A 25,576-nucleotide genomic window follows, 5' to 3' on the forward strand; every position below is an offset into this window, starting at 1 on the left:
ATTGTTAGTGAAAGTATTCAGTTTACAACATTTTACTATTAATAGTATTCTATTTGTTATTATCAATAAACATTAAAGAGTTTGGAGTAAAATTTGGCAATATAATATTTGTAGCGTTCGTTACTCGGAGACGACGCTCGTAATAAATATTAACAAGACTGCCCCGATGTAGCGAGTGTTCGTCAGTGTGTGCGTTCCGCGCTCGGGAGGAGGGCGTCGTTGGTAAACGTCAGATCAGGTGAAGTCGGAGGGATGGTCGGGTGATGAGCGCCGCCGAGGAGTTCCTGTCGGAGTGGGCGCGCTGCGTGGGCTCCTCGCCCCTGCCGGCCCAATGGCAGCAGAACGTCAGAATATCGCTGCTCAAGCACCGGCGTCTCGTCGCCGACCTCAGGGTGCGACTGCAACGCGAGGAGGTCTACGTCGACTACCTGGAGCGAGTGCTGGCCGACACCGAGCCGCAGGTGCGCCCCTCGAGTTGATCTCCGTCTGTTGTTTACTCACTGCTTATTGCTTACTGCTTACTGTTGACTGGTACAGGACGACGAATCGAAGGAGGAAGAATCGGCCGTCGAGGAGAAGCCGCAGGAGGACGTCAGAAGATCGACCGACAAGAGTCTCATTAAACAATGCATCAGCGAAATATCGTCCGATTTAAACGAAAACAAAATATGCTCGCAAGAGCTGGCGCAGCAGGCTTCTTCCAAGTCCACGGGTGAGATTTATCCTTGTAAATACAATTATCCTGTACGGATTGAATAACATGATTGATGGGTGTGGTTTTCCTCTTTATCCAAAATGCCTGTTGTGTGTAATAATAATCTTTTATAATAATCTAATAAGAATTTTTATCATAATTTTTTAAACTACTATGAATTCTAATATGTGTACTTTATTATGAATGGTAGCTTTTTATCAACCTTACGTAGAGGTTTTGCGAAATAATATAGATTTTCACTAAAATTTCACGGTTTTACTCTGCAGTTCAAAATTTTTTCTTATTGAATTCACTGTGGTTAAAATTATTTAATCACAATAATTAAGCTTTTTACCCATTATTTATATATAATCACTTATTTAGGGTATGCTTTGTACCTGTTCCAAATGTTGGAACCACTACTTGAAAGAAAAAAAAAACAAATATTAATAGTATTTAGCTATTCATTCACCATTGTAATTCACACAATGCCAATGATCCTTAACATATTTGTAATCGTGGGGAATTTCTTGTTATTATTACTTTGATATATAAAACACCAAATATATTTACATTAAAATTACTTACATACTTCATGTTTGGTTGTATTTGTACATCGTATGATATTTTTCGGAGCAATCATTCATGTGAAGATCCGATTTTCGACCACGTTTTAAAAAATCTTTTCTTTGTTTTTCTTTACATAATATAGGAATTGACTATATAGGAATAGTACATAATCAATAAGTTGCACCTAGTACACACCACGACCATTTTATTTGTTCATTCATATATAGTTACTACTTTTCTCTTGCTTATTTTTTTATCGCTTATAAAAGCCTTCTTTTGTTAGACATAACTCTACTAGATAAATATCATTTTTGGAAAAGTAAATTATCCGCAAGCAGTAGTTTTTTGTTTTTCTACGTTCATTTTCAATCAATTTATCCGTGAAAAACAATTGAAAAAAGTCGATTTGCTTCTGAAAAATTTCAGGAATTTTTGGTCTGACTCATTGCCTAAGAAAAATGGTTTTTGTCTCAGAATGTCATCACTACTATTTACATTTACTCAATTATATTTCTTTCAGGTTCATTATTGTCATTGTCAATAAATAAATGTTGAATCTCACTCGGTATTACTTACACTATCGGAAATATTTACCTTAGTTTCTTATTTATGCTAACTAACAGAAATGATATTTTCATAATAACGTAAATGTTGGTTTGTCATATAAGTTATCATCGTCAGCCACATTATAATTGTAAAAGATTAACTTTTCGTCATCACTATTGATTTTATAAAAAAAATTATTAGTATGGTTAACAGATTTTATGGCGAATTTTAATAATTTAACAAATTCAGGAATTACCAAATCTTTTTACGGTAATATGTTACCCCCTTGAGCATTTTCGCCATACAAATTTAATAAAACACATACATATATAACTGAAGAAATAATAAATAAAAAACATATTTTTATTAATTTGTTTTAATGTAAATGATTTTTATAGAAAATAATACCTATAATTAAAGGGTTCGAAATAAAACATAAAAAAAAAAAAAAAAATTTATAAAAAATACTGAGAGCCTCTAAATTGATGTAAAAATCACAGAAGTCAAATAATATATAAAAAATATGTAAAATAAATTAACGAAATTTAATAATTAAAAAGTATTAAAATAAATTATTAAAACATACTGATAAAATATTGAGAATCGTTAATTTTTTTCAATACTTTACTATAAATGCAATATTAAATAATAATAAATAAATACCAGAAATATATTTTTTTTAATAATAAATTTCATTCAAAATCTATTTTTTAACTCTTATACAACAAAACATTGCAAATAAACCTTCTTTACAAAAAATATTTTTTCATTTAAAGTATATTTATAATAAAAAAAATCCTCTCGATATTGACTGCAAGGTTTTTAAGTAAAATTTTCATAAAAGTTATCAAAACTACAATTGTTATTGTGTACTCAAAAATTAATATGTGTGAACTTTTGCAATAGGTAGTTTTTCTGTCAAAATATAGGTTAAATAATATTGCTTTTTAGCATGATCAATTTTTGAAACATTTTATCTACAATTTGATAGTACAGTCCCAAAAATCATTTGTGTAATTTTTATTTGATAAGTAAATATAGTTGAGATATTACGATTTAAATAATCAAAAAGCAACTATTTTTTAGAACAACCAGAAACCGTAGCAGCAGTGGCAAGACCGGCGTCACAAATAGTCGGCGATTTCGTCACGGTCATAGAAGTGAACGGAATGAAAGCGGATGGAAAACCAAAAAGCAACGACGAATCTTCAGCTACGTCTTCGCCTATTGAAATTTCAGCATCAAAGAAGAAAATTCCTCCCAGGTAATCAATTAAAACTTACAATGAAATCTATTAAGAATCATATAAATGAATTGTGAAATTACAGACCTCCGCCTAAAGTACTACCTAAACGTGGCTCTTCTCTCCCCGAACCCGAAGACAGTCCTCCGACGTCTCTGAGCAATAAACTGCAAGAATCGGGTTCTAGAGAGTCACTTGCGAGCCATTCTTCTTCCTTAGGAACATCCTCTATCGCTGAAAGGGTAATATTTATAATATTTTTAATATCTATGTTATTCTTTACTCATACGTATTTTTATATATCAGGTTAAATCTTACGAATCCATCAATTTTCTGTCATCGGAGCACAAAAAAGGCAATCATACTCCACCGTCTACCGCTGCAATATCTGATTCTTTGGAAGAAGTCGAAGCGGGCGGTAATTCTAAATCGGCTTCAATATCATTGGAGAGTATACCTGGTGCGATCGCAAACGAAGCTAAAGAAGAGCCTTATTATGATTCAGTACCGTTGGACACTAATGATGGCGAATACGTTTATATACAAGCAGGTAAACTCTTGGCATTCGATTCTAGTTTTTTATATAGTCTTTATATTATTTTATTTTATTTAAGGTGGCACCAGCTCTAATGCTGATACAATTTCAAACACCAGCACGTTGCCGATGAGCGCGAGAGCTCCTACGGCTCGCCTAGAACCGCCCGAATCACCCGGAAATAACTCTAATTACGTCAATATCGATTATTACATGCAGTGAGTTGTTTTTTCCCTCGATATACATCTTTATGTATATTTTTTATATTGATCGTTGATTTGTTTTTGTAGACATAGAGGTACTTTTGGCAGTCAAAGAAGCGGATCGGCAGATAGCGATGGAGATGGCGAAGGCGTCGGATTTTCCGTGGACACTGATGCTCCTATATTGTTCCGGAGTATCAGCACCGGTACTGAGGCTGGTCATTTGGCCGGCTCTCACACTCCGATCTCCATGCGAAAGTCACGTCAGGTAATTTATTTATTTATTCGTTTAACTCGTCATCTTTAATAGTGACTTAGCTCAGTTGCGATAAAAAAGTTTAACTTTCACATTCGAAAAGATATTCCAAAAATATTAGTTCTATATCTATTTATCAATCTTTTAAGTGTTTGTTTTTCACATGATTATCTTGAGAACAGATTATCTTACGTTTCTCATGTGTAAAGCAAATTCTTCGATAGAGTTTTAATGTAATATTTGAATAGAATATAAGTATGTGTTTTAAATAATTGTATATTACAATTCCTCTTAAAATAAAATTGTTTGACTGCTGTTAAATTATCTTATCAGTAAATATTTATAATACATACTGTGGGTTTGGATTAAAGTTAATGACATATTGTAGATTATATGGAAAATTGTAACCACAAAGTGTCTTATTAATTTGTAAAGGAAAATTCGTTTATATCTAAAAATATTTATTAAAACTCAAAATTTTACTCATTTGTGTTGATAAGACTTTTATATAACATGATTTGGAATTTTATAATATATTATAGTAGATTTCTGCTTTTAATTAACGTTAAAATAATTTTTATTATACCTTTATAGTTAAAAGATCACTATATTTTTAATTTGTTTCGTGTAAGCCTAAAAATAGTAATTATTCACCAGGCAAAATATAATAAACATTTGTAATCAATTGAAATAAAACATGATTATAATCTTTGTATATATGTACGTATATATATTATACACAATATCGATACATGGTTATTTCATATACATATTTCATTACTAAACTTATGGAATTTTTACAACGGCACACAATTTTTCTGGTCCATGTCGCACTTTTGCTCCACGCACTTACCGTTGATGCACTCCTTGCGCACGCAATTTCCGTCCTTGCATACCACCGAGGTCAACTTTGTCTGCGTGGTGATGCTCTCTTCTTCGCCGAACCTCGTTTGCAATGTGTCGCGTTGCGGTGGCGCCGGCACCTCTACTACTGTTGGAACAACGGGCACATTAGTTGGCACTAATTCCGGAACGGGCGACTGTAGCGGCGGTTTAAACGGCAGCTGCTGCACCGTGTAGCACGTCGACGAGCCTGTTATGTGGTTCACTTGACAAATGCGCGTGGTGCACACGCCGATGAAGTCGCAGCTCGTGTACGTGCATCTACCGTTGCTACAGTCGGAGTGCACGCTCGATAGCGGGTGTTGCAACAAGTAGCTACCTATTATGCTGTAGAGGCTGGGTTGATCGAGGCCGATGTTCGATATGAGTGCCGCCGGGTTGACTGAATCTGGTGAATGTTTAATAATTAGTTACGCCCTGTGTTTTATTATAACAAGAAGAAAATTTAATTGTATGGTTTGAATTCAACAATATTGAGCTGATCTATAGAATCATTGACTCAAAAGCCTTTGGGGTTAAAGCGGAACATTGCACAAATACGAGTCCTACGTTGAACTATCCATAAGTATAAAATAAACTTATCTTTTGTTGATATGCACATGTAATAATATAACTGATCCTCACATTTTTAAAATCGAAAATCTTTGTATTTTATGTTGACTAAAAATATAAATAATCACAATATAATAATAGTTATATCTTATTAAATGTAATTTTTTCAATCTAATAAACTAAGTCTTTAAAAGTATATATTTTTAAAGAGAGAAAATTTTTTGAGAAAAATGTAAAATTTCTCGCTACATGGCATAGTTTATCGTTAAATTGTATTCAAATAAATAAACCGTTTCTAAGAGAAACACTGGAAAAACGGAGAGCTTAACTTATTTGCCCATTACCTCAGATATTTTTTTAGTCACGTCAATGTTTTTACTCATTATCCTTAAAAGTGATGATATAATTTTTATTCTAATACATATTGCAATTTTCCCATTGTATAAAGCAAACATCTATGAACATAAATACAATGAGAACGACAAGGATTTTAAAATCAGATAGATTTTGACTAGAGCATAACTATTGTTGATAAAATGTGATGTGACTGACTGACGTGTCCGATTTTATCACTACTTAATAAAATACAGTATTTAAATATCATTTATCATTAACCCAAGAAAATTAATTCGTCAATCGCGAATTTTTTATCTTATTATTTTAATCACAAATAACTAACTGATTATCATTGAATTCACGTGCTTGGTATAATAAAAATATAGTCAAGAGTTAATGAATTAGTATGGCATGCTTGAAAACCCAACCTTATTTACCGAAGTTGAAAAAGGAAGCCGCATGCGTTCCCCGAATCTTAAATTAGAAAAATGTGCAATGAGTGATTATGCACGTGACTTACGTCTAAACTTCTTTTTCTTTCTTATCGTCTATTTTTGGTACAGTTTTAATCTCGGTCGCCTGCACAGTGGTACCCATTTTGAGATGCGCAAATTCTTGGCATTCCCCCTTCATATTGGTGTCGTAAATACTGCACGTTTTGTTAACGCATTTACCATCTGGTTCGCAATGGACGGTCGTGCATCTTTGATCGTCGCAATCGGCTTTGTTCACCGCTCCGCCATCTAACGAATTCTCCAATCTAGCAGTCTTATTTTTGGCGACAGTCGGCGTCGCGGTCGCAGGCTTCGGATCTTTAGGTTTCGGCGTGGTCGCCTTCAATACCGCGGCTGGCTTCGTAGGCTTCTTCGCATCATCTTCGTCTCCGTACCATCCGGCAAACGGAGACCTTATCCATTCCCACAGATTCGAAGCGAAACCCTTCCCTTCGACCTTACTATCTACTTGCGCTACAATGATCGTGATGATGATGATGATTTATACACACGATGGATTGTTTTTAATGATGATGATATTTACCTTGCGGCTTCGCCAAGCATAACACCAGAGTCGCGAACAATAACGTAACAGTTAAGAGCTTCATTTTGAGTTATCGTAGTGTGGTCAAAAATGCACTGTCCGTTCGAAATCCATTTGTGTTGGTTTTATACCTACATTAGGCATTTTGAGCCTCGGGAAACTACCAAAAGCAATTAGTCGCGAGAGGTACAATGCGCTTCGAGAAATTTCAAACGATCCAAAAGATAACTGCAGGGGTCTGTAAGTTCTTGCAAATAATCCCACCCCATGCTGAGCTATGGTGCTTCGAAATAGCAGCTTCTTTTCATAGCGTTTAACGACAAACGCGAGTGGTGTTCCATTGTTGGCCTAAATATAGAATCGTATTTGCAGGTGTCTTACATACATATTATATACGAAAATTAGCGTTTGAGAAGCATGGGAAATACCAGTGTTTAATGCGTAATTGTGGCGAGTTAATTGTAAATGCAGATCCTATAAAATGTTCGTTTTTCTGAAATTGCTCATTGCTTCGGCAGATAATGCGCGAGATTAGCCTATTTTTATACTTGCTGTTGTGTGGTATGAAACATTATCGTTATAGTATGTATAGAAAAAATGATTCAGAATTCAATTGTGTCTCTTTTCTTAAATGATTTTCGATCTATTTCTTGACCGTTTTTGAAGAATTGTAAAAAACTCAGATCATTTTCGGGATTTTTTTTCAGTTCGATCCTTGTTAAATAATTTTAAAATATGAAATACGAATCCTATGATTTTTAAAGTCTATAGATTATTGTTCTTTTAATAAGCGCTTTAGGATCATTTTTTCATTATCATTTTTTGGAAGATCTTAAGCCTTACTTACAGGGGCGTCGTTTCAGTTTTTTTAAGAGGGGGGGAAGTTGGCCAGGCAGTTTTAATATTTCGATTTCATTTAAGATTTATAGTATTTCATTAATTGATATGCATTTTTCTGGGGGTCCCTGTTTATTCCGCGTCAAAAGCAATAAAATCGTACTCTCGCAGTGGAAACATAGCGTTCATATTAAGACTAGTCTAAACAATATTACGACTTACAGTAAGTGAGAATCGAATGAAGCATATCTAAACCGAATTTTATCCAATAGGAGAGCGCAACAAAACAATTATCCCTTCTGGGAAGTAAATATTCACGTCAAAAGCGGTAAAATCATATCGGCGCCGTCGCGGCGGGAACGCTCGGTTATCTAGCGTTCCCACTGACGGCGCCGACACGATTTTATTGCTTTTGGCGTGAATTTTTGACTTCTGAGAAATGATAATTGTTTTGGCGCGCTTCTATTGAACAAATTTCGGTTTGAATATAATTTGATCAGCCCTCTTATATAATATGTCCATAGTAAACTATCATATTTTTAAAACATGTAATATCGAAATACAGACAAACTATAGAAAATATGTAAAATGCGACGTCTGTCTGTACTTATTCTTCTGCTTATTTTCTCCTGACAGAGATATTTCGGACTTGATCTAATAAAAGTTATAAAACCATAATTAGTTTTAGAAATTTTATTAGGTTAGGTTTGGGTTAGAACAGCAAACGGACGATTCGCAACTGTCAAATTGCGTTTTATATACATTTGAGGGTCGCATATAATTTCATTAGTGCCTATCAGTTAACTTATATTTTCGCTAGTAGAAATGGTGAAAATTTATTTCGATTTCACTAGTAAAAATATAACTTCACTGAAAAATACAAAGTCACTGTAACATTTATACTTCACATTTAAATAAACAATGATAAGTATGTATTATATATATACACATACAAAAATTGAAATCATATAATTTTACTAGCAACTGCCAGATAAATTATATTTTCGCTGTTAAAAATTTGTAATCTACTAGTAAAAATGTATTCTGATATGATTTCACTAAAATTACATACTTTAAAAAATATTTTCTGGGTGGATTCGAAACTGTTTTTTATTTTATTTTTTTGAGGGATAAATCGAGAATGTCTGGTTTAGAATCTAACGTCATTTCTGCTTTTTTAATATTTATATTTCATTAAGATTCATAGTATTTAATTAAATTAAATTTTTTTGGCTAAATTCAAGAGGATAATATGGCGGATGTTATAGCTCGACTATAACATCCGCCATGTTATAGCCGAGATACCACCCGAAATGTACGAAAAAGTTATCGAAAATTACATTGAAAGGATCGGCTGCTGCAAAAGGTCCAGAGGCTGCCATTTAATTGATATTATTTTTAATTATGAATAAAATACATCAAATGTTCGATGATATGCTTTTCAATTTCTGTGTTTTTTTTTAAATGTTTGGAAACTGAAGTTGGATAATGCTTTACTTACTATGTAATTGGAGAGCTAGATATATAAAAATAAATTACCTAAAAATGGTTGTACAATCATCATTATGTCGATTGACTGTTCTCCATATTCTTCTGCCGAAATCTATACTATAGTTATTTTCGCACTATTCCTAGCTGTCGCTAATAATATATAGCTCTCGTAATTTATGTCGTAACCAGTATTATCTATAAATATTTTTTTACTGTCGGTCACGAGATTTTCTCTGTATTATTTTTAACAATATAACGCTTCATATTCTTAAACTTTTTAAGTTAAGCTATTGAAAAATAAGTAGAAAATCGTCGCTTTACATACAGATTATGCATTAAATTTCAAGTTTGTTTTAATTATTAATACAAAAGATGGAATAGTGTGAATCGAGTCTTAAATCATTGCGAACTTTTCGACAATAATAAAGGTCAACTTACACATTTACATTTTTAATTATTAACTTATATAAAAGGTTTTATTGTGGCAAAGCACTGCGACTGCCGCGTTTCTTAATTGCTACATGTATGCTTTTTTTAAACGGCTATCTCTGTTACACTGTGTTTTCATATGATGAATGTAGTATGACTAAACCCAGTGAGTTTCACTTCGGGTGAGTCATCATGTCGCGATATGCGAAAGGGGCGTTTCAAAACAATACCCGACGTTGTTTTGCGGCGAGAGGCGATATTTTGATGTTACGTTTTCTTATTTCATGCGGTATCGTAATATCTTATTGGACAAGCTTACAAAATTATTATTCCAAACATGAAAAAGATAATAAACGAGTGTTTGCTAATAAAAACGCCGCTATCGTTGTTTATTTAATGGAGATAGCGTAATTAAATGACATGTGCAACGCCCGGATACAATTCGAGGCGTAATATGACGCGAAACGCACCTTGTGTAATGCATGTGTGTCGCATAAGAGTATGACTGATTTAATTTATGTATGTCAAAATGTTTCCATTTATTTTCTTTGCTAGACGGTTCTTAAACCGCGATCGGGCATTAATGAACTTGTCCGACGGACGGTTATCGCTATCGTTAGCTAATGACTCCATAAGTGGAGTACTCAAATGTTGGCTCGTATCTATTCAAATTCCACTTGCTCACCGGCTAATTGTATAGATAGCGTCAAAAATCTTCAGAATTATGATGATATGCTTTCGGAAAGTCTTTTCTCTAATTTATTTTTAAAAATATTGTTTTTCAATAATAAACATAATCAAGCCGCGTATCGAAAAACATGTTAAACTGTATCTACCGCGCACTAGTTGGGCTTAAAACTTTGTATAAATTTTACATGTTGAAAACTGCGAAATGTGCAGTGTGCAACAAAATATGTATTTTTTTAGTTTTCATTATTTAATATAAAATCTAATGTTTTTCCTCGACGCAATCTGATGCGTTTCAGTGGCGTAGCTACTGTGCTGCGGAGGTAAACAATTCGAGCAAGTAACTGATAAATAGGCAGTATTTTTAATACAAATAAGATTAGATCTACATCTACAGTCTGTTTATTTTTTATGAACAATAACTATGTTCAACGCGTGATAACACGTATTTAAAATGTTGTTCGCTCGAAGGGATGCACCGGTACATGTAAGAACAAAGGGTAGTATTTTTTTTTACTGTTCTCGAGGTATAATAGTCGAGATTGCTATCCTATCAACCCTTTTAGTTTATTTTAACCCTTAGACCGCCGACCGGTAAATTGTTAATTACTCGCTGTACGCCATGCGTTTTTAGCGATATAATTTTTTGGCTACTTACTCTGTTTAACACATCATTACAGCCAAAATACTCAATTTTTATATTTTAAAATTATATATGTATGATTAACATGGTTTAAACATTCTAATTATATCAATAAACAAACATTTTTAGTCGTATTGTTGGAAATATGGAGTGAACAAAACTAAATCTATTCGTTTGGCCGCGAGTTGGCTCGCGTACACACACCTACACACACATGAACGCGCGCGGCACTATACAAGCGAACGACAAGCAGGGTCATGCTCACACTGAGACAATTTTAATATATAAATCTGCAACGCATTTTTTCTTCGTCTGACCTACATCCTGTTATAAAAATTTACAAATCGACAACATTTCTTTGATGCATACAAAATCACATATATCGTACACAAAAATAACCCTAATAACCAAACCGTTTGTTTTTGATCAATGGTGTTTGCAATTGGTTGTTGTTGAAGGTTGTCATATTTCTTTATATATAAAAATAATAAATAATAAAACTTGATAGCAAGATACGATGTTACATTTAACTATATATAATTATATGTTTAATTTATAATATATACATATTCTTCTTCTTCTTCTTCCACGGCACTACAACCGGTGATCGGTTTTGGCATTTCCACCTAATTTCTTGTAGGGCTTCTAGATATATCTTGAGTTTTAGTATTTCTTTCGATATTGTTTGCATTTTTCCTGGTTGTAATATTGCACATTCCAGCTTCCAAAATTGAAGTCCAATCGTTTATCTAGATTTCGATCGTCTAGGTCATTATGAATCGGGGCGGATTTATTATTTCTTTGTGATTTTTTCATAACTATTTGGATTTATCCACGTTGGTTGGTTTGCTCCATGATAGAAACCCTCCTCCTTTATCCGGGCTTGGGACCGGCAAGAGTGCAACATATCTACACTCCAGGCGGAATATGTAATATATATTACACACACACACATATATATACAATAAATAATAAACTTTTCGACCATCGTGACGCATTGGGGTAACCTGTTAGGTCACGATGGTATTAATTTAATGTAAATAAATAAACACATTACAAATAAATTATAAAATAATAGAACAAGTAAAATAAAATGATGCTACGACAAGGAATCGTTTTTGTTATTATTATTATTATTTAATATTTACTAAGAGTTAATGTTGATATTTTATTAATTATATCTTATTTATATTTATTAATAAGTATTTAATAGTAATTATTATTATTATTATTTAATTATTACAAACAATAAAAACCAATCACAAAAACAGTTGCCAATATTAAAACAGTCGAAATAACGTATAAATATATTCACAAGTATTTACAAACACAATTATCATTGAAATATTGATGACATAATTTAATTTCGATTCATAAATTAAAGTATAAAAAAACGAATTTCCGCGATGCGTTTGTGCTAACCCTAAAAGTGGTCTAAATAAGCACGATCGAAACCACGCGCGAAATACAAACGACTAAAATTAAGGCGTGACTTTATAATTATATATACCACTGTTTCATCGCAAATTCTATAAATAAAATCACTGAAATTGTTTACTAGGAACTCAAACTGATTTTTAAAATATATATTGCCAACTTTTACCTTTCCGTTTCTTTAAAAAACGAAGGTTTTAACGAGCGCATCATATCATGCGCTTGGCGTTAGACAGTAGATTTAGTTGCGCATCATATCATGCGCTTGGCGTTGAAAGGATTAAAACAACAAAAAATCTTCTGCGATCACTGAAAATAAGTTTTGTCTCAGATTCGGCGTGGGCTTTCGAATCCAAAAAGTCTAGAAATTGTCACGAATAAATTGCTCATTTGAAAATTGATTTTAAAACGTTTTATAAAAACTCAATGGTAGCGCATAGTGATTATTTATTTTTTAGTCTGTATATAATTTTATTTATTTTTAAAATTCGTTTTATTTATTATAATTAAGCCACGTTCTCGGCGATCACGTGAGTTCTGCGTGTATGTTTTTGTCCTTTGTCTCTAGAAACAAATAAACTAAAAGCTTAAATAAGCTTGTTAGCAATTGTTTCGCGCGAAACGCCCGAAATTTCTCATTTATAATTTTTTCCCACGTTTTTATTAAAATAATTATGGATCGGTAGGGGTGGGTGATTTCTACTAGATTACAATTTTTTTTAATTACGCTTTTTATGTAATATTTTAGAACAAATATTCTAAAAAATATGCTAATTTAAACGAAATATTAAAATTTTAGGGTTTGAGATCCAGTGGGTGATGACTTCGTAGCCAGTGAGACGCTTGGTGGAATCTAGCTAGAGTTTTTATTCGATTATATTACAATTGCTTCAGACGTTATTTTTTTCTCCACGTGGTGGTGGAGAAGCTGGCGCAGGGATGATGTCCGTTGGAGGTCCTTAAAGTTCTTGTAGATGCCTGCAGCGAGAGTGTCTGGAGGCAGTTCCTCTTGCTGCGATGATCGTGCTCGGGAGTCTCAGGTCATATCTTCGCGTCTATCGGTGGGGGCGCGTCTGCTTGTATTTTTGAGTAGCTGATTGTGACTCTTCTCATCGGAGTCCAGGCTTAAGTATCCAGCGATCATCCAGCCAATCGCTTCTTAGAACAGCGAAATAGGTATACGCCTTTAAAAAGCGACGTTCGCTTGATGGGCATTTTCCAAGGTCGTATTGCATTGCAACGGGAATCTTGTGGATCCGATAATTTATTTTATCCGTGACTGTTTCGCAACAAAGAAATATTCTCTCAATGACAGAGAATATTTAAAGTAAGAACAAAACTCGTGTTATTTATGTGATTTTCTGGTAGTAACGAGGGCTTTTTTACGCTATTGTATTGTTTCCTTGTTGATGGATGATCATTTTGGTCATAGTAAATTAACACAAGTATTGAGACAAAGACCCTTTCAAACGTAGGCGTCTGTGTGGTCGCCACAAAATAAAAAGAAATACGTATGTACATTCATACATTTTTTTATATTTATCAATAAATATAGTAATTGAATTTTTTTTAATAATTAAATTAACTGATATTTATTAATAAACTCGTTAGTGACGGGGAACGCATATATGCGTCGTTAATTTTTTTTTTAGAACTACAACTGTTAAAAATATGATTAATACTTAATTAGTTTCAGTAAAGTATTATTACATACGAGTTTGACCTAATTAAACAACAAAGAAAAATGTATGATGCGAGTATTTAATACTAAATTAAGATATACTAAAACAAAAAAAAATATTACATTTTCATAATTTAATTTATTTTAATCATTTTTATTTGCTAGTATTATCATAACTTTCGAACTAGTAATTATTATGAAATATAATTGTTGACGTATCTTTTAATCATTTTCTTATTCGATTATTCTCAAACTAAAATGCTGTTACGGATATATTTATAACTTTCAAAAGAGTAGAAATTTAAAAATAGTATCCTCGTAATTTAATTAATTGAAATTATTGATTTTCTATATGTTTCTCAAACTATATTTCACTTATTGCCGTCATAAGAAACACCTCAACATATTTTTTTAAATTTCGTTAAAACATAGTTTGAGTACCACCTAAAAAATAATTAATGCCGGTAAAGATGCACCTTAATATATATTTTTTAAATTCTTACTAGTTTCAAAGTTATGTCCATTTTTAAAATCAATACATATATGCAAGTACTAAACAAACAATTCAACAATTGATCTTCCCCAAACATTTAATTGGGTAATATTTAATAATACATTATAATTTTTAAAATATTATAGATTTTGTTATTTTTATATTTAGGAAGGATCGGTGGGCGATGGAGATAATGACAGACCTTCAATGCAGAGGCACATCATAATGAGCATCATCAAAAGTGAGACAGATTATGTCGAATGTCTCGCAATTATGGAAAAAGTATGATTCCTAACAATATTTTATTAAATTCTCCTTGACAATCTTTAATATGATATATTTTTTCAGTGCATGTTCATGATGAAAGCCACGCTCAACTCCTCTCAACAAGTGACCGAGGAAGAGTTCAACACAATATTTTACAAGATACCCGAGCTGAACGACCTTCACAAGAACTTCTTGGATGGTCTAAAATTGGCGGCTCAGCAACGCGAAGAACCTCTATATGTTGGCGCTCACTTCAAGAAAATGGTATTTTGTTATTTTGTAAACTATTATAAATGTTAATATGATTTTTATTTGTCAAATTTATATTTGATTTTAGGCTGAAAATTTGCACATATATGGTGCATTCTTACATAACTACAGTCGAGCAACTGATGCCGTTCGGAAGTGTTCCGCCGGATCTAACAAATCCTGGGCTTTAACACGAAATCTCGAAAGTCGCCCCCAAATTAAAGGATCCGAAGACCATATTAAACCTATATCTAGAGCGCATCCGATGAGTCTCGAAGATTTGCTTCATAAACCGGTGGCCAGAGTGCAAAAGAATTCGTTTGTGTTACAGGTATATATTTAATAAATTAATAACACATATGTATTATATAATAATCTTAATTTTATGTTACAGGATCTTCTTAAATATACTCCTGCATCACATCCAGATCATGCAATGTTGACTGACGCTTTGAATATGACGCAACACTTTTTAGACGAGTTCAATATAGAACAGACTAAATCAATGTTTCCGGTTTGTATTAAATCTATTAATTTGTTGCTTTTTATTATTGTCCTAATTGCATACTTTATGTTTTAGAACATTGATAGAACACAACGGACACTCGTGAAGAACTCTTTCATAGTTGAGTTAGTCGACGGTCATAGGAAGCTTAGACATCTTTTTTTAGCTAACGACGTGATTGCCTGCGCTAAATATAAAGTATGTATTTAATATAAATTTGTTTTATGTAAGATTAATCTACAATGGGAGTTTTATTTGTTATTTTTATAGGCTTTAGGGCGGGATAAGATAACGTTTGAAGTCAAATGGCATATTCCATTACCGGATATCGTCATTTATGAAGAAACTGCTGAAGAACCAAAGGAAACATCTCCTGCTAATATTGTAGTGTTAAAATCTCAAGCTTGTACGCTTCGAGATCAGATATTGTTTGAAGAGAAAACGTCAGATGATAAAGTAATTGAGCTGCGTTAATATGTTTGATATTGATTGTATATAAAATTTTAATTTATGTTCTTAGAAAATACGTATTGGTAAAGTTGCTGAGAAGCTACGTAAGAAATTGAGAGAATTGGAGATTCAGCTGGTGTTAGCGTCACCTAATTTAGTATTCCGCGTTGGTTCTAAATCGACACAAAAAGTGCAAACGTTCTTCCTAAGCTCCGATTACGAAAGGACTCAATGGATCGATTCAATCCATGTGCTTCAAGTAATTTACTCATTTATTTTATATTATTAAATTGTTTCTTGTATTAATCCCGGTCTTTTTAGGGTAACTTGGTTGGCAGACCGCTGACGGCTTCTCCGCTGATGGCCGAAATTCAAGCATTTGTGACCGCGTGGCACTCCTCGCTCAACACGGACATGAGCAGCTATCTGACAAAGTCGATGAACGACGAGAGTCTTCTGCTGGGTGATCTGCATCTCAACATCGGAGAGATTATGCGTCCTCTCGATTCTCCGGCGGATTTGTTCGTGTGCGTCGAGGTCGATTCTTTCGGACATTATTTCCGCAAAGCAAAAACGCATCTGATATGCCACTCCAATCAACCAAAATGGAACGAGACTTTCGTGATAGAACTGGAGGGCTCTCAGAATGTGCGTGTTCTACTGTATGAAGATTCGAGCGGTGTTAGATCGTTACTGAGGGGAAAATCAATATTGAAGGTATGTAGTTTGATGAATACGTGAAAGATGTGGTAGTGTCGTACAAAAATGATCTCTAATAATGACGATTTTTCAATACAGCTAAGCAGAGAATGGCTTGGGGAACAACAGTGTCACAGGACTCTATCCTTGAGCAATATATCATTGAGCATTTGCATGAGATTTGTACCTTCGGAAGTTTCCCTTCGAAGAGTATCGACAGCTAAACCTGGTGCTTTATTCGGCGCTAAAATAGTGCAAGTTTGCAAGTAAGTCTTTCATTGATAATCAATTAAGTGTTGTGTTAATATAAGCTTTAATGCTGTTTTTTTTTTATTTTAGACGCCAGAAAAGAGACATTCCTTTTATAATAACCTCGTGCGTTAGAGAAGTCGAGAGACGCGGCATGACTGAAGTTGGCATTTATCGAGTTTCTGGTTCGGCTTCAGATCTCAATAGGCTGAAGAAATCGTTTGAAACCAGTGAGTATATCTATAAATTGATTGTGTTTTTGTCGATTGAGCCTTATTGACATTTTGAATATTTTTTTAGATTCATACGAAGCCGAACAGTTGTTAAAAGAAGTAGATATACATTCAGTGACTGGTATTTTGAAGTTATATTTGAGAGAATTGCCCGAAGCATTGTTCACTGACTCTTTATATCCAAAGTTCCATCAGGCGTACAATTCTCAGGGCTCCGGCAGCGATAGTCTTTTAAGCATGGGAACATCTCATGCCAATCGTCTCAAAGAATTGCAAACGTGCTTTTTACAGTTACCAGACAATAATAAGAAGTGTATCGATTTTATATTGAATCATTTGATAAGGTATTGTATTAAAATTTCTACTATTAAATTGTTTTAGACGTGTTTAACCTAATAATGTTTATCTTAGGGTCAATCAACACGAATCTGACAATAAAATGTCTCTGCACAACTTGGCGACCGTTTTCGGACCGACACTGTTGCGACCTTCGATCAAAGTGGATGCGAGCAAGCAGAGAGATCTTTTGGCAGCTGGAACGGTCGACGTGATGGATCAGGCAGGCATCTTGTATTGCTTCTTGCAGCAGCGGCAGATAGCTTCGAAAACGCAGCCAAAAGACAGTTGATCTTAGGGTTATTGTTGAGTTGAGATAGACTTTTATATTGAAATGTTAAACAGTATCAAGTATAATATATTAATTTATGTTTAAACACATATTTTTATATAGAAATATATTAATTTTTTTAATATATACACAATACAGACATACCAAGTTCGATGTTAAGTTTGACGAAATGTGATTATGTTTGTCATTGAACCTTGGACGGATTACGAGGTTTATTCTATATTCTATGCAACTTTCTTTTTAAATTTTACTCTAAAGACTTCAAATTCCAATGACTAGGGTATATTTTCCATTTTTTTGTATGTGATGGTAGTGTTTTAAAATGACTTAATATTCAAGTTGGAATATATCGCAAATATATTTTATTACATCAATATGATTGATAATATAAATTCCAAACGAATACCTCTATATGTTAGATTTTTGTAGGAGATCGTTCATTTTGAAAATACATGATACATAATGGAATTAACGTATAGCGAAGCGAATGCGGTGTATAAGTGAGCTACGTATAGCATTAATTTAATTTAATATTCTTACTATTAGAGCGAGTTTATTTTCAATGGTGCTTATTAGATTTTTCAATATAAATATATATATACATTAATCACGACACGTTAATTTTGCACAACGCCTTTGAATTCATTAATGAATTAATTAGTGGTTCTTTTTAATGTGTAGTATTGAGCATTGCTAAATTTACCGATTATTCGGTATTAAAATTTTGTATGTTGTACTGAATGTTTAGATTTATAAGAGCGTCTGAAATTTGATAAACGTTTTCACGAGTAATTTAGCTTTTGACTGAATAAGATTAGATCGTTGTGGAATCCTTCAATTAAAAATTGTTAATTAAACGAAAAGAATGCAAAATCAGTACAAAACGATAAATCCGCTTTGGTTATATATTGTGAAAAATATATACATATATAGATTAAGTCAAAGATTTCAGTATATAGCGTTTAAGGTTATATTTCTCGTATGCCAATTATTTACCAACAATCCAAATAATGATCGTTACCGTATATAATATGTCTGTTGAAATGGAGTTAAAATTTGTTAAAAAAACAGTGCCAGATATGTGTTTTATATGTTACTGTCAATTTGTAAGGTTGCTATTGTTAATACTATCAATTTATATTCTTGTATTGATTCAATGATATTTATATTTTGGTTGCTATATATGAAAATAATACCTCTGGTACATTCTATCTGTTATATTTTCTTACTAAATTGTTAATAAGACTTTTATAACAATAGTTTTATAAAGATTTTGTGTGCTCGTGTTTGTTATTGTTTTGATTATTTTATTTAATAATAATATACATATTATTTTAAGAGTTCAGCACGATATGTCAAAATATGTTTTTATTTTAAGCATTGAATCCTTTGAGGAGTTCTTCTATAATTATTCTCTAGTCAGGTGTATATGTAATTTGACTATGCTGGATGTGCTGTTGGAACGTTTTCTTTCTTTTTTAATGTGTAATATCCCCATACAAAATAAAACTTTGTACAAATTATACAATAAATAGACATGTAATAAACAGACTCATAAGATAAACTAATGAAATGTATGATCAAAACATTTTTTAACTGCCACATCGTGTACACTTCTGTTCATTATTAATTATTATTACTTTATCTAATTTGTACATTCACTAGTAGCCGTAGTTAATTTAATAGAAGTCATGTTCGCTTTTAAACATTTTTTAATTATTATAAAAAAAAGTATTATTAAATAATCGTGAGTAGTAATGAATATATTCGTAGACTGATTACGCATATTATATAAATTGAATACAATTTTTATCATTGTCTCTTATTTTTAAGGTCCACGTTTTATATAAATTTACTATATACAATACAACGTATATCAGTTGAAATATCGCACATAATATAAGAAATAATAGTTTAAAAATACACACCTAAGGGGGCCAACACTGAACGTGCTCAAATGTTATTTTGCTAAGCGAGGTGTGTTTTGGAATCTTCCAAATCGCATCTTTGATGATTATCATTCCGAATGTAAAAGTTTATTTTGCATGCTTTTGTGTTTTTTTTAAATAATTATTTATATGAACATTTATTTTGTCAATTAAAAATTTGTAGTAGGTATATATTGTACTTTTTATTTATATAATATTATGCATTTTTAGCATCATTTTACATTTCTGTTAAGTAATGTAGTGTTCTGTAACGACAGTGTATATTAATGTATTTAAAAAAGAAACACCTTTTATTCTAAATGTATTTATAAACAAGCATTAAAATTACATTGTTTATTTATAATTGGTTTTTATTTAAATAAAATTATTTAAACATTATTTAATTATTTCAATTTATTGGTCAGTAATTTAATTTAACGGTCAGTAACATGTGTGCATATATGATCGGTAAATTAATAAAACGCTCAATAATTTTATTAAATGAACAAATAGTTATTGTCTTAATAAAATAGCAACGCCTTACTAGAAATTTCCTTTTCATGAAAAATTTATTTCATATCTTTTTCTTAAATTATCGAATGGATTCATCAGTGACAATGGATGACATTCTACTCATTTATTTACAAAGAATGTCGTTTCTACCTGCTTTATTGCCAATGTGTGGGATTTCAGCGCGTTAAGAAAAAATACTCATGGCAACGAATATGCATTGTAGTATTACGTTTATCATCCTTAGACATTATCGAAGGTTACTCACAAATGTCCATATGAAAATATACGCTTTGGCCTCTCTCCAATACATCCAAACTTCATTAAATATTTTCACATAAAGGGCACGATGAACAGAGAGACTCGATTTTCACAACTTCGAAACTACGACTTTTTTCGCTTGACGCCGCCATTTCTATTTGTATATAATACGCCGTGTATCAAATAGCTCTACAATCACATCATTAAAAACACTATTATCGTAATTTTTCTGTTTGGGTTATAACGCTACATACTTATCTAATAGATATTATTTTATTTAAAATATTTTGTATTTTAAGTCATACACAGTTTGGATTAAATATTGGAAAAAGTTACGTGAGTTTATAGAAACATAGCTTACAGTGCCGTTGGCTTATGAGCGGACGAAGTAGTTAACATCTTTGCCTGCTCTAAAAATGTCATTGCCTCTCAAGTCATATTTTCAAACGCAGATAAAATGTCCGCTATGTTACAAAGCATCAATATTTTATGTAGCTGTGAAAAAGGATGGAAGGACAACCAGGCACCATATGTGATGTGATTTATAACATCAATGGATTAAAGGCGTCATTGGGAAATAAACTTCAAGTTTGTTTTCTTCATTTAGTTGTTAGGAAGCTTGGAAAAGCAGTTTACTCCAGACAAGATTACATTTGGTCGCAAAAAGTTGCCCTTTCAATGTTTGCTTATTAATTTTTGGGAGTAGGAAAAATCGCAGTAGGCCATATCTATCATAAACAGGACCGGCCCGAGAGTATAATTTAGCGCTCCGGGCTCTAAAAAAAGGGCATCTGAGAAAAACCGTCAGAGCTGCCACGAGAAGTCTTCATCACGCCAGTGCTACCAGTGTACCGCCAAGTTTTGGCCATTATAAAATCTAAATGAAAATTTATATAAATACATACATAGGTATTATGAAATTCAATTAAACACTTTAAATACAAAATTTTATTTTACTTAAAAATAGATATTAAATAAGGCGGCTTCCATAAATTATGTCATAGGTTTAGGGGGGGGGGGGGTTAGTGGAATTTAACGGGAGTTTGGCTCAATGATATTTTGCGAGCTAGGAAGGAGAGGGGTAAAAAACTCACGAAAAACTTGTGATTTAATTTATGGAAGCCGCCTGAGATGTTTATATTTAGGAAATAGATTTATGACATCGATCGTTCATATTTTTGTACTGGCAGCCCTCGAGTCACCTTGTAAAGGTCGCCGGCACACGAATTGCATTCCGTCGGAGGATTCCTCTAAGTTCTGACGCTCTCTGATCGTAAGTCCCACTATCTCAATAAAACCTCATCTCGAATCAAACAATAACCGGCATAATATCATTTATATATCGCCATTAAATCAACTAACGCCGAATCGAAAATAGTGAAAAATTGCATAATATAGTTGCAACCGGCCGGTAATCGAGTTCCGTCACTTGAAGCTATCCAATTTAACCAATTTGCTACGCCCAGCCGATCCGCTTCAGGCGCTCATCCGCCCTCCGGGAATCGAATAAGAATCAGATTAGAATTTAACAAGATAAATCAACTTTTTTAGAACGACCTTTACAGGTCAAACTTGACACGTACCAATGTATAAAAGGTGTTTAATATATAACTTCAATACTAATCAATATGTTATCACTTTAGTGTGAAAATCGTTCCTAAAAATGTTTGACCATATACTTTTTTTTTAAATCCAGCTAATGTTCTTTTCGGTTTTGTTATTTTCGGCCATAATGAAAAATAATTTTGGTCCAAGTAAATTATTATTTAAAAATAATAATATAATCAAGTGATAATTATATAAAAGTACACTTTTGTTTTTATTCCACAGAGCCATAAGCAGATTCACCATGCCCATCAAGAGTATTGTCGCCCGTCAAATCTACGACTCTCGCGGTAACCCCACCGTCGAAGTTGACCTTGTTTGTACCATTATATTATCATATCTTGCCTCGCAGCAACCACTATCTATGTAATAACACAACATGTTTTTTAGGTAACCGAACTCGGTCTCTTCCGCGCCGCTGTACCGTCCGGTGCTTCTACTGGCATTCACGAAGCTTTGGAACTTAGGGACAACGACAAGGCCAACTACCATGGCAAGGGTGTGCTCAAGGCCATCGACCATGTCAATAAGACCCTCGCTCCAGCGCTTCTCAAGCAGACCTTCGAAGTCACTCAGCAAGAAGATGTAATATATCAATTATAAAATGCTTATCATACTGTTGTTTGAAGGTCATTTGTTATCCAGAATAGCTTCCATTTAAATTCCCCACTGCTTAACATAATTGATTTTTAAAGGTCATTTGAGGGGTATGAGTTCAAAATAACCACACTACTTTTTATTCTCTTCATTTCTGAAGGTCATTTCAGGGGTAGTATTTTAACTATTTTATTGCTTTAAAGAAAATCATTCCAAGTCTCCCATATATTTTGCTATTATGGTATCAAACAATTATCCAAACTTAGCTTAGATTACATATAATAGTTTAAAAATGAATACAAAATATTTGAGCCTGTACAATTAATTTTACATTTTTTTTATACTTATTAGAAATTTTAACAAAATCATTAAGACTAAATATGTTATTACATACAGTTCCATGTTTAATAAACCAAAATAGCCAGTTTGGTATTTGGGGTGCAAATCTTCTTACTTTATGTTTTATACCTAATTCATATTTTTAAAAGTTATGAAATTTTTTGTTGATAATATTCATACACAAAAAATATTGGAAGGCTTGGAAGTGATGTAAAAAATTGTATTGAGAATCTGTTCAAAGTCTTTTCAGGGTAATTAAATCGAGAACAGTATCTTTATTTTAATTTGGCGATTATTTTAGATTGACAACTTCATGCTCGCATTGGACGGCACCGAGAACAAGTCCAAGTTTGGCGCCAATGCCATCCTCGGCGTGTCCTTAGCCGTGTGCAAGGCCGGAGCCGCCAAGAAGGGCGTGCCGCTTTATAAACACATCGCTAACTTGGCCGGAAACGATAACATCATCTTGCCGACGCCCGCTTTCAACGTCATCAACGGAGGCTCTCACGCCGGAAACAAACTAGCTATGCAAGAGTTCATGATCTTGCCGACCGGCGCCACTTCCTTTAGCGAAGCCATGAAGATGGGTTCGGAAGTATACCATCACCTCAAGAAGGTCATCCACGTGAAGTTTGGATTGGACGCTACGGCCGTCGGCGACGAAGGCGGCTTCGCTCCAAACATCTTGAACAACAAGGACGCCCTGTTCCTCATCACTGACGCTATCGCTAAAGCTGGATACACCGGAAAGGTTTGACACTTGAATATATCTGTGGTAAAGAATTAACGATTTTTATAAATAAATTATGATTTTCAGATTGAAATCGGTATGGACGTAGCCGCTTCCGAGTTCTACCGTGATGGTAGCTACGATTTGGACTTCAAGAACCCCAACTCTAACAAAGCCGATTGGCTCAGCGGGGAAAAACTCCAAGCCCTGTACATGGAATTCATCAAGGACTTCCCGATGGTATCCATCGAAGATCCCTTCGATCAAGATCATTGGGACGCATGGACCAACATGACCGCTAACACCTCGATCCAAATCGTCGGAGATGATCTCACCGTAAGCGTCTTGAGATTTATGAGTATTTAATACATTATGTCTATAAAAATGTTTAATATTTACAGGTCACAAACCCGAAACGTATCCAAACGGCCGTCGACAAGAAAGCTTGCAATTGCTTGCTGTTGAAGGTTAACCAAATCGGCACCGTGACCGAGTCCATCAAGGCCCACCTCCTCGCTAAGAGCAACGGATGGGGCACCATGGTCTCCCACAGGTCCGGAGAGACCGAAGATTCGTTCATCGCCGATCTCGTAGTCGGACTTTCCACCGGTCAAATCAAGACCGGAGCCCCGTGCCGCTCCGAGCGATTGGCTAAATACAACCAGATCTTGCGCATTGAGGAGGAGCTCGGAGCCGGTGCCAAATATGCCGGAAAGAACTTCCGCAAACCCGTTTAAATGTTTAATCATATTATAATCGTTGCATTTTAAGAATCTAAAATATTTTAGATTTAGTCTGAACGTCCCTACAATATAATTGTACGTTTAGATTATCATACCGTACGCATGTCATATTTTGTTTGGTGCTAAATTGTATTTATTTGATGTATGATTATTGAATGGTCATGTCATGAAGTCATGATAATTGTGAATTAAAACTACATTATGTTATTTTATTTTTTATTTTTTTAAACTTCAAATTTTGAAGAAAAAATATTTTAATAAAATTACTATTTTGAATTCTGTGCATTGTTAAATGAATAGATATTATAAACGTTATTAGAATTTAATAAAATGTTTTAAAAAGTATGCTAAGTTCACTTGAATGTCTTTCGTGGATCTGGTAATAAAATAAATAATTACAAATGCATCCCATTTACTTTTTTTAAATAAAAAAAATACTTTCGGCAAAAGCGATCAGTAGTAGCTTTTTTAATATATCGATTTCATTAAGATTCATAGTATTTTATTAAATGATATGCATTTTTTGGCCAAAGGAGACTAGGCAAATTTGTATGGAGAGTGGCCTATGAACTAATAGAGATGAGAGTATGGTATTTTTGTTGGGGGACAATAGCTCTATATTCATAGAAAGGCGCATCAAAATATGCACCGAGGATTTTGAAAAAATAATATTTCTGTTTTCCATAAGTCGTATGGAAAAAAGAAATATTATTTTTTCGTAATAAATAAAACGATTATTATTTTTATAACTTTTATTTAACGTGCCGGTGAGGGCAATGGAAGCGTCGGTGAAACGTCAAGGCGTAAGTTATCAATAGGTAGCTAATTGAAAAATGCATGAAAGCTCACAATAATTCACGATAAACGATAAAAGACTGGGCAGACGCATATCAATACTTTCAAAATAAGAAATAAAGTCTTGATTTGTTTTTTTTAATTGTATATAGTTCGTTTCCATTGATTCATAGGTCACTTTTGTCCAGTAACTTTTAAGGGGATCCCTGATTAGAAT

At 33.3% G+C, this 25,576-nt stretch overlaps 3 protein-coding genes across 7 annotated transcripts; 2 read left to right on the top strand and 1 right to left on the bottom strand.

The window, feature by feature from the left end:
- Positions 1-185: 185 nt before the first annotated feature.
- On the top strand, positions 186-19,398 carry RhoGAP1A (Rho GTPase activating protein at 1A). Of its 2 annotated transcripts, XM_088182781.1 has the most exons (19): positions 186-461; positions 538-712; positions 2,897-3,074; positions 3,139-3,295; positions 3,360-3,603; positions 3,668-3,806; positions 3,879-4,059; positions 14,740-14,853; positions 14,920-15,102; positions 15,176-15,418; positions 15,482-15,601; positions 15,668-15,790; positions 15,863-16,048; positions 16,113-16,301; positions 16,364-16,759; positions 16,841-17,007; positions 17,081-17,220; positions 17,291-17,567; positions 17,635-19,398. In XM_088182781.1, the coding sequence occupies exons 1-19, from the start codon at positions 264-266 to the stop codon at positions 17,849-17,851; spliced, it is 3,627 nt and encodes a 1,208-aa protein (XP_088038907.1). In that variant the 5' UTR covers positions 186-263; the 3' UTR covers positions 17,852-19,398. The 2 variants fall into 2 exon arrangements, with proteins under 2 accessions (XP_088038907.1, XP_088038908.1); XM_088182782.1 differs by lacking the exons at positions 17,081-17,220; positions 17,291-17,567; positions 17,635-19,398 and having other exon boundaries at positions 16,841-17,011.
- On the bottom strand, positions 4,754-7,426 carry LOC148236952 (uncharacterized). Of its 4 annotated transcripts, XR_015809064.1 has the most exons (4): positions 6,877-7,426; positions 6,359-6,806; positions 5,270-5,338; positions 4,754-5,038 (listed from the first exon to the last, which is right to left on the bottom strand). XR_015809064.1 is itself a non-coding variant. In XM_088182784.1 (3 exons), the coding sequence occupies exons 1-2, from the start codon at positions 6,938-6,940 to the stop codon at positions 6,361-6,363; spliced, it is 510 nt and encodes a 169-aa protein (XP_088038910.1). In that variant the 5' UTR covers positions 6,941-7,096; the 3' UTR covers positions 4,754-5,338; positions 6,359-6,360. The 4 variants fall into 4 exon arrangements, 3 of the variants coding, with proteins under 3 accessions (XP_088038910.1, XP_088038911.1, XP_088038909.1); XM_088182784.1 differs by having other exon boundaries at positions 4,754-5,338; positions 6,877-7,096; XM_088182785.1 differs by lacking the exon at positions 6,359-6,806 and having other exon boundaries at positions 6,877-7,084.
- Positions 19,399-21,781: 2,383 nt separating the features above from the next.
- Eno (alpha-enolase) lies at positions 21,782-24,771 on the top strand. The gene is made up of 6 exons (XM_088183294.1): positions 21,782-21,823; positions 22,381-22,471; positions 22,546-22,740; positions 23,393-23,842; positions 23,909-24,157; positions 24,223-24,771. The coding sequence occupies exons 2-6, from the start codon at positions 22,400-22,402 to the stop codon at positions 24,556-24,558; spliced, it is 1,302 nt and encodes a 433-aa protein (XP_088039420.1). The 5' UTR covers positions 21,782-21,823; positions 22,381-22,399; the 3' UTR covers positions 24,559-24,771.
- The last annotated feature ends 805 nt before the right edge of the window (positions 24,772-25,576 follow it).

The sequence above is a fragment of the Plectrocnemia conspersa genome, unplaced genomic scaffold, assembly GCF_051122295.1.
Source record: "Plectrocnemia conspersa isolate PC_06_02 unplaced genomic scaffold, ASM5112229v1 ptg000003l, whole genome shotgun sequence".
Lineage (NCBI taxonomy): Eukaryota > Metazoa > Arthropoda > Insecta > Trichoptera > Polycentropodidae > Plectrocnemia > Plectrocnemia conspersa.